This window comes from Branchiostoma belcheri, unplaced genomic scaffold (assembly GCF_001625305.1).
Source record: "Branchiostoma belcheri isolate BF01 breed outbred unplaced genomic scaffold, Haploidv18h27 scaffold61, whole genome shotgun sequence".
NCBI classification, from domain to species: Eukaryota; Metazoa; Chordata; class Leptocardii; order Amphioxiformes; family Branchiostomatidae; genus Branchiostoma; species Branchiostoma belcheri.
In genome coordinates, this window is record NW_017804254.1 from 918,564 (window position 1) to 928,113 (window position 9,550).

General features: G+C 41.8%; 2 protein-coding genes across 3 annotated transcripts in view; one reads left to right on the plus strand and one right to left on the minus strand.

Moving 5' to 3' along the window:
• Window positions 1-4,552, minus strand: part of LOC109482885 (protein lin-9 homolog) — an 11,214-nt gene extending 6,662 nt beyond the window's left edge. Inside the window, exons 1-6 of the mRNA XM_019785762.1 lie at window positions 4,478-4,552; window positions 3,581-3,622; window positions 3,105-3,163; window positions 2,629-2,736; window positions 2,071-2,210; window positions 1,601-1,726 (exon numbers count right to left, since the gene is read on the minus strand). Coding sequence (XP_019641321.1) covers window positions 1,601-1,726; window positions 2,071-2,210; window positions 2,629-2,736; window positions 3,105-3,163; window positions 3,581-3,622; window positions 4,478-4,499 — 497 coding nt within the window. The 5' untranslated portion in view covers window positions 4,500-4,552. The remainder of the gene's footprint in view (window positions 1-1,600; window positions 1,727-2,070; window positions 2,211-2,628; window positions 2,737-3,104; window positions 3,164-3,580; window positions 3,623-4,477) is intronic.
• A 1,899-nt stretch (window positions 4,553-6,451) lies between these two features.
• Window positions 6,452-9,550, plus strand: part of LOC109482886 (solute carrier family 45 member 3-like) — an 8,283-nt gene continuing 5,184 nt past the window's right edge. The window contains exons 1-2 of one of the 2 annotated variants that reach the window (XM_019785764.1): window positions 6,452-6,694; window positions 8,515-9,544. In XM_019785764.1, coding sequence (XP_019641323.1) covers window positions 8,751-9,544 — 794 coding nt within the window. In that variant the 5' untranslated portion in view covers window positions 6,452-6,694; window positions 8,515-8,750. The remainder of the gene's footprint in view (window positions 6,695-8,514; window positions 9,545-9,550) is intronic. The other variant, XM_019785763.1, reaches the window with a different exon arrangement.

Genomic DNA, 9,550 nt, shown 5'->3' on the forward strand with positions numbered 1-9,550 from the left:
TCTGAGTACGAAATAATGTCAGTTGAAGGAGACGGCGACCATATGGGGTGCCCTAGGAGGGAGGAAAAGTTCTCCCGCCAAAATTCAAGTTCATCTCTGGCGGTGGGAGGCAACCTGTGGGTAGAGTCCCAAGATGGTGCATTATTGATGAATGAATATAGGCTACGCGTCCAGAGCGGAGACACTGGTCCTAAGGCAAGGCCCATGGACACGATATTGCCTGCAATGCGTGCTACGGAACGGGCGGAGATAGCATCAACATTAGACAGGGCTTCATTCAAGAGGGTAAGGAATGAGTCACAACGACGGTCAAGAACATGAAAGGTGCCGGTCTCCAAGTCAATTATGTAACCCAGCAACTCGCCCACCCTGCGGGGTATCCAGTAGCTCTTGGGCGGGGCTTGATGGGCCATAAGGCCCAACTCGGCCAAGTCCCGCCGCATGATATGAGACATACGTAAACAATCATCGTAAGAATGCCGGGCACCCGACCCGTCATCCAGATACATGAAGCATCTAAAGCCTTGACCTCGCCAATGGGCGACAACTGGGCGCATAAGTTTGGTAAATACAAAGGGTGCCGGGCTCAAACCGAAGGGTAAGCTAGCGAACATGAAGAAGCGCTTCTTCCAGGAAAAGCCTAAATAGGGCATGTGGAGGGGGTTAATGTCAACATGGTGATAACCGTTCATTAGATCAAAGTTGGCAAAAGGGAGGGCGTTGTTAGAGTGGAAAAAATCAACGGCCGACCAGGAAGCCTTGTCGGCCAAAAGTATGTCCCTGTTGCGGGAAGTTAGCTCACCTATAGCTTGGTCCAGGATCTTGTCCTTTTCGTCCGCTGACTTGGACGCACGCGCCTGTTGGAGTTGGCTCTGGATCTTAGTGTTAAAGTTGTGGTTGTACTTGTTGGAATCGTGGCGCCAGGAAATGGCCGGTGATGCGGAAGTTGGGTTGCTGGTAGCACGGATCTCGGATTGGAGGGATTGTATCCTGAGATCCACCGACGATTGTCGCTCTTCTAGGCGGGTGATGGCGGCCAGGATCTGCGCTTGATGGGACTGCTCCAGGTTCTTGTCGGAGGGAGGGGGAATGTCCAGAAAGCGCGGTGGGCCACGGCGTGTCTTGTCTTTGCGAGTGGGATCCTCTGAATCGGAGGAAGAACTGTCGATTTCCTCCGTAGGACGGGGTTTGCTCCCTCCGGCCAGTGCCTCGGAAGCTGTCGAAGACGACCGTGTGGAGGAACGCGGGCTCCGGCGCGACTTGGACTTGGCCTTGGGCATCGTAGCGGGAATGAACGGGGGTCGCTCGAGAACAGAAGAAGAAGCAAGAGGAGCCTAGAAAAAATGCTGCCACACAAGCTAGGTGTGGAAGCACGAATGACCGGGGGAAGGGAGACGGGATGGGGGAATGGGATTAATTAGAGGGGGAGTGGCTACAGTACCATCTGTGCGCCGACAGAAAGTGGAAAATTCTGAATGTTTTAAACAAGGACGAACTTCAGAAGACACATTTCTGTTACAGGTGTTACATGAAAACTTATGTTCTGGCAATTTCTAGTCATGTGCATTGGAACCTCATCTATCCCAGGGTCCAGACATACCTCCTTGGTTTGCCCATCAGCCTCCTGATCTTGGACCACTCCACCCTGCTGAGTTTCCTGGTCTTGAGCTGGGGGAAGGACTCCCGCAGACACACACAGAAGTCATTATCACCTTCAAACAGGGCCCTGCAACACCAGGCAAAGTAGCATTTATTACTAATAATCTACTACATAAGGATTAAGTGTGTTTATTTGTTTACAAAGAGTTTTTCACTAACTGAATCTAATATTTTATCTTATTGCATGGATACTAGGATATTTGGGTGAACTAAGAATAAGACGATAAGCCACAATTGTTCAAAATTTCTTTTTTTTGCTGCATACGAAGTACGAATTTCTTCAACTGTGTTCAGTTTTGGTGATTTCACAAAGAGCAATCTCCCTAACTCTTTAAGTTTAACTAAGTCTAATGTGTTACTGTGATTTTTCCATTTTTAATCAACTTAAATCCCATATGTAGGAAAACACACTTGTCTAAGTTGGAGTAGAACCACTCGTAGATGCACCACTTGTGAGCCTTGGGTAACTTCAGCAGGTTCTTGAGCCTGGAGCCGATTCTCTGGGCAGCCTTCTTGTCTGGCACACTCATGGACGCCTGCGACGAGTTTCTCTGGAGGGGCGGGAAAGGAGGAAGCATTAATATTACAGTAACTGTTTACAGTTTATATCTTGAAATATACACAGTTTTGTTCTTCTGGTGACCTCTCCACCACAAAATCATAACACTGCAAAGATGCCACATTTTTGTGATATAATATTGCTTCTATGGCGAACACAACGAAAACCTTCTTTCTCCTCCTACTGGTACCACAAAACTCAAAAATGCGTTTGGTGTGAGATGATATCGACGGTATAAACTTTTCAATACATTATATAATGCTTATTATGTATTCTTCTACCAACACAGATGAGGTATCATTATAAGTTTAAAAAAAAAAATTTTAGAAGTGGAGGGATTCATTCTATGTAAATACCTGACATTATGCGTAGATTTATAAAAATTAAAGCATTTGATCCAAGATCCTTACCGTATTATGTGATGTTTTGCTCACTTTCCTCGGTGAACGAATCGGTGACAAAGTTGTATCTTCGTCATCGTTGAAAATGAGCCGATTCCTTTTACGTACTCGCGGGGGCTAGATGTAGAATATCAGAAAGAGATTAGGATAGGAATTGAAACTGCTAAAAATCTTAGTATAAACAGGATCTGAACAAACTTAAACATTTCAAGGCTTTCCAAAGGCACATGACTGATTTTCAAAAAGGCACAAATACATCAGCATCAGCTGTATTTCTTCATGTAAAATCATTAATGTCTACATTTCCTGCTCCATAGGATGACACAATGTGACATGTATCAATTTACATGACCACTGAATAATAAAAATGGGTATCAGAATCTTCATACTGAACAGCAGGATAACATTAAAATGCACTCTCTCTACTCAAAAACCTTCATATTTAGGCCACCATTCTCAACATGTGAAGATGTAAAGAATCTTACATTTCCTCTTCGAGGGGGTGTGGCCGGGGTACCATTACTGTTGACCTTCCCTCCACCTGCTATAGAAAAGATAGACAAAACAACTATTCATTTACAAAGTCATAACCTTCTCTGTGATGACATTTTTAATATGTTGCATGGACTTGCCTGTATTTCTAACAAGGAGAGAGTAAGTATAAACAAAATTGTTACCTTAGTGAAACATCATATCTACTAGTATTACATTTACAATCTGTTACCAAATCTATCCAGTTGCTTGAGTAACTTTCATGTGTATCTCAGTCATTGGAGGTCAATGTAACCTACTCTTTACATGCAAGCTAGATTGAAAACGAAGAGAACTAATATATCTTTATTTGCAAAGAGTCAAACTTAATTCTTGGTTTTGTTTAGTACTGAAAATTTAGTTGTGTGAATTTAATGTATGAACATTGTGAAGTACACTACTACTAGTAACGGATTAATAAGATATTCACCTTTGAGGCTTACAAGGGCTTCAGCTGAAGCATCCAGATCAACTGTAAAGAAAGGAAATTGTGTTATGTAAATAATAACAGACTCAGTGATGTGTTTGTTTTTCAAATAGTTTTTTTTTAATCTTGCAAAGCAAAATAATCTGGCTCTACTAACCCACAGAGAAAGTACACTTCTAGTACAGCTAGACCGTCAGTTCAATGCTAAATCTTCACAACATTTAATGTACAAATGATTAAATCAAATTGTTGTACAAAATTATAAGTCACAAGCAAGGGTTCAGAGGTCACATGGGGAAAGCCAAAACCATGATCTTCTGAAACTTATAAGTTTAACAATCTACAGACAAACTCCATCAGAACGTTTGGTAGACAGAAAACAACCACTGTCCAAATCAGAAATCCATTGCTTTATGATTTACTTATCTAGTGACCATGCCTCCTGTCTTTTTCCGTACGTTGTGTGTTTGCACTGAGAGGTTATATTTTGGATGGGGAGGGGGGCATCTGGGGATCAAATTATTTTGAGCACATCTGCAACAACCGGGACAAAATAAACAACCTATGTTTTCACTAATTAAGCTTCTAATCACGTTAATTTTTCTAGGGATAAGCTGAAGAAGACCTAGAAGACTTGATGGACCAGATGTTTTTAACTATGGTACGGCCTACACGTCAGGTCTAAAGTAATTTTTGCGTGCTGGGGCGAGAGCGAGTATATATTTTCCTTGTGACCCTTTGCACAAACACCTCCAATCCTACGTCAATGCGACATCGTCAGCATTGTTAGGAATTTCCTACACTTCATGAGATACAGTAGAAATTATTGGATGGCTCAATATTTGGACATGCTGCCCAAAAGTGGCGAAAGTTTGGGGAAAACTGAAGGACGGTACTTACTTTCCAACGGGTCGTCCGCCATTTTTTCCAGACGCGCCGCCCTTTTTTAAAGAGCAAGCCGACCGTAGTCACGTGATATACGGAAATTACCGATCTTTGCCGAAGACGAATAAGCAAGAAATTATGCTGGAACTTCATGGCATTCCGGCAATAAAAGACTTTTTTCTCTGAGTCAGAGACAATGTCTATCACTATATCAATACTATAGTAAGATTCTAAGAACGATGGAAAGAAAAGTAGCACCTTCGAGGCAGAGTTCCGATTTTCAATTTGGCTCTTTTCTTGTGTGTCTTTTCGCGCTTTTTTTGTGCGCCTTTGGGGACAACCAAGTAACGTTAGGGGTAGGAGGAACAGTATTTGGGTGCAGCTGACAAATTAGTAATGCACAAAATTACCTTCCCGGAGAACTAAAAATTTAGGCTTTGGGCCGACCAAGGTTTTGTCCTTCTTGTATTTTTTTCTGCTTATACTGTTGACTATAGGCCATCTGATGGCTTCAATTGCACGTTATGCAATAACGCCAAACCACTTCTGAAGTGAAATGTGGAGCTCCTGAGCGACGTCCACGGCACCAACACAGGGTAAGCAGCTAGAAATAGCAGAATAACTCATAATGATCAAACGGTCTCTTTCGACCTTTGTCAAGTTGCGCGGGAAGAAGACAAGCATCGCGTCGTCCACTTTTTATATTCCCAAGTTGTCGGGACGGGAGTCTACTCGGTTTCTGAAGTTGAACGGTAAGGCCGAGTTCTGTTAGTTGTTGTTCAACTTTTGCCGCGGGTCATATTGATTGGTCAGTATGACATACCGAGTTGGGTTCAAGCTGTCCGTGCTTGGGAAATTTTCACGGTGGTTAGTTTAGAAAAGATGGATCAGACACTTCAGCTGAGCATTCCTCTATCTCAGTACAGTATATACGGTTGTTTCTGGATTATTGAAAGCTAGCAAGAGGATTTGATACCCGAGCTAGCAGCGTTGAAACCCGGATGGTTGGAGATGCCTATAACATACTTTTAAGTTACAGATGTCAGCCTTATTCATTAATATATTGTGATAAATGTATTTTTTCCGTTTCTGGTAAGAGTTGGTTTCGTATTTTTGAAAAATAAAACTTCAACTCATCACACTCAATTAAACCGTATTTAAATGGTAGACCTTGTGACGATCACCAGGTTAACAAGATTGGGTTCAGTATAGTCAAGGTGGTTTAAAATGTAGTCCCTATTTATTTCTACTTAAAACTCCTTGGTATTGTATCATACAAGGACATTATATCATAGTACTCTGAACGGGTTCTGCCAGCGGACGATAGTTAAAGAGTACCCGATGGTGTGACAATGTATTTGAAAACAATGGTATTGGCACTATTTTGAGTTATTTGATGAAAACAACTACATGTAGTACTCTTTTACATTTTTAGCGTCAAATTGTTTCAGGATTGACTACATGCAGTTTCGTGTATTATAACAACGTGTAACGAAGCCAAGCCACGAACGTTAGGCCATGTTGATTTCATTATATCAAGGACATGTATATAATGTCCTTGATTATATGGATTACATCCGCGCGCGCATGAAGTTTCGTCCGTTTCAACCATGCTGTAAATCATACAAAACTGTTACAAAATTAGCAAATATATACCGTAATGTGCACAAAATAATATTGGAAAACAATATCAATGTCGTAGAATGCCAAAATCAAACGAAAATTATGAAAATGTAAAGAAATTGATGAATTTGAAGCGTAGATTATTCGCCATACCATACCATGTGTCATTTGTTCAACCTTCATGACCATGTAGATTTCAGAATAAAAGCAATTTTTTTTTGCCAAACTTTTTCTTATTCGCACGCTCGCATCGGTTTTGAGGATGTCATCCATATAATCAAATCAACATGGCCTTACATACACTACGTACGCGTGACACATTGGTACTCTGGGTACGAGACTCCAGATTTCACCTTTGACCTGCCATGGTTGTCTGCCTTGCCCTGAGGCAGGAGCTAGGGGGGATAAAAACCATGATGCCGGTTCCGTCCGGTTTAATAGATCTACCTACACCCTCACGGTACAACTCTTAAAAGCCCGTACCTCGATTATTGAAAAGGTGTACACACAAAAGTCACAGGATCATGAAGACACGCGGCGTAGGAACTCGGACGAACGCAAGGTAATGTTTTTTCAGCTCCTGCTGCACACCGTTACCTTTGTTTACAGGTGAGGTTGTACAGGTGTTCTTACCTGTCGTCGTGGCAGGACGTTAAAAAAACGTGCTTCTGCCGGGTGGGCACAGGGGGAGGGGGAGCAGCAAATATAACCAACGAACAGCTAACGTTTAATGTACTGGATGCTGTTTGAAATAACATCTAAATACTACTATGAGATCTAGTCAAGAGATAATTTTTGCCAGAGGAACTAATCTAATAATCTAGCGTAACGTTACAGGTGTTAGTTTATGTGACAGTACTTCAACTCCTCCTGGTTTTCTGCATTTTTTAATAGAACTTTGCAAACGTGCGTGCCCCTCACAGTGATTTTGTACAATGTCACCATTCACAAGGGCTTTCTTTGGAATGTGACTCTTCTAGCCTGCTGCTCATCAGCATTAGGCCACAGCAAGTAAATTTTATGGATAACATCCTCCACAGACTCCAAATCTAATGCAAGCGGGCGAAAAAAACCTACATTTTAAAATTTTGACTCAATCATTGTACAAATGGGAACATGACATATACACGGCCAGCATCACATATCATTGCATTCAAAGTAAGAAACAAAGCATTAATTCAGAGCCTTTTCTTGTCTCCTCTCTTCATATTTATCAGCCATCCACCTTCCGGCATGGCAACAGACATCTTTGCCCATTTTCTGCATGTTGACCACTAGTAATATAAGAAGGCAACAAAATTTCTTGTTTTTTTTTTTTTCAAAATCAGGAGAAAATTAATGCGCGCCCTGATGTCATCCATAAAAATTACTTGCTGTGGCCTTATGTAATGTCAAATATTCCCTCAAGCAATGGTTGATTTAGCCCCGAGTTGAACGCCAGTGTCAGCAAAGAGAATACTGAGATTTACTTCCCCATTACCCTAGCTCAAGAAGTGCAATTATGATTAAACAATCAACTTGTCATGTCATCACGAAAACTGTCATTTACTGACAAGTGAAATTGCCCAATATACATCATTCTGCAAACTTACTTTGGTTTGAACCTAGATTTATAGATAACAGAAGGAATGTCACGTATCACAATAACAATCATCATTAAATATTTACAAGTCCTTGACTATCTTGTCTCTACTCATTGACTTTAAAGACACATATTATCATGGAAGTAGACAAGCTGCAATAAGAGTGGTGCTGTGTGACTAGCTCAAGCTGATTTTTGGCAACCAGTGAGTGAGTTTTGAGAGAAATGGGGCAAGTTTGATTAATTTATGCATCTACTTTAAGTACATGCTTCATTATCTAGACAGTGCATGAATGAGTCAAAACAATTATTATTGCAACTCAAAACAACACATCCTAACAGTCTCAAAATCTGAGGCAAGATCTACATATACCAGTGATCAGTTCTATGATTATGCATTCCAGTGATGCATATGTTTATCCACATTGATAAGTAGTGACAGCTTGCAAAGTGACGTGGCATTTGAAATGATTTTATAACAAAAGCAGCTGATCCAGGGAATTGTGAAGGAATTCTTTTGTCTGAACCATTTACTTTTCAGGGTGTGTCAGCACCAGTGCGAAGCTATTTCCACACAGAATTAAAAGCACTGAGTTCTGTGGTTTAGGATCTGTGTGCATTATGAATCAATGTAATTGCTATATGTTGTTAAAAATTAACTTGTCATAAATTATGACAAGTTAATGTTTAACAACATATAGCAATTACATTAGTAGTTATTTTCAGGAATGTATACATAATATGTACAAACTTGCTGACAGATTTTCATTATCACAATGAATTTATTATGACAGATCAATCAATTATTCACTATATTTAGTATGTTGTTTTCTTTTCTTTCTTGCAGACAAGGATGCGAGTACAGAGGTCAAGGCTCCAGACTACAGTACAGAAATGCAGCACAGACAGAGGAGTATTGTATCGTTGCATGGATCATGCCAACAGTGCACTTAAGTGTAACTGTATGAGATTAAGCAGTGGACCTGAAGATGCCACACTGAGATTATATTGGCTCACAGTCACCACAAATGCCTTAAACTTTAGTTAAAGGAAATCAGTCGGAGCTGAAGTTTGTCTTTTGCCATGGACATTAGTGCGTCTGCACTATGGAGACTCCTGCTCCTGAACTCTCTCGTGTTCGGGGTGGAAATCTGTGCCGCCGCGGGCTTCACCTTCGTGCCGCCGCTGCTGCTGAAGTCAGGGATGGAGGACAGCCAGATGAGCCTGGTGCTGGGCATCGGGCCGTTCATGGCGCTGTTCCTCGTGCCCGCCATCGGAGCGACGTCCGACCAATGTCAGAGCAGTCTGGGAAGAAGACGACCGTTTATTCTCATCTTATCGGCCGGAATTTGCCTCAGCCTCGTCTTTATACCGTACGGAGAACTCCTTGGGAACACCTTGGGCGGTACACCTTATACCATGTTGATTCTCACCGTCGGGGTGGTTCTTCTAGACTGTTGTACACAGGCATGTTTTACGCCAATGGAAGCCTTGCTGGCAGACATATACGGAAACACTGACTTGAGTGAGAGCAGCTTTGTCGTGTACACCTTCATGGTGAGCGCCGGTGGATGTGTTGGATACCTACTCACTGCTATCGACTGGGAAAACTCCTTGCTCGCACTGTTGGTAGGGGGGCAAGAGCAAGCAGTATTTTTACTCCTCTTCCTTCTCTTTGCTGGCTCCCTGTGTGTGACGATATTCACTGCTAAAGAAAAACTCTTGAGGGAAAGTGACAGTCAACTGACCTTAACACCGATCAGACGCTGCAGAATATGTGATTTTGTACCCAAGGCCTGTTTACAGTCAGTGGTTGCCTTCATAAGACTTATACCAAAAGGGCTAACTAGCTCTTTAGATGCACCGTTTGTGTTAAGGAGACT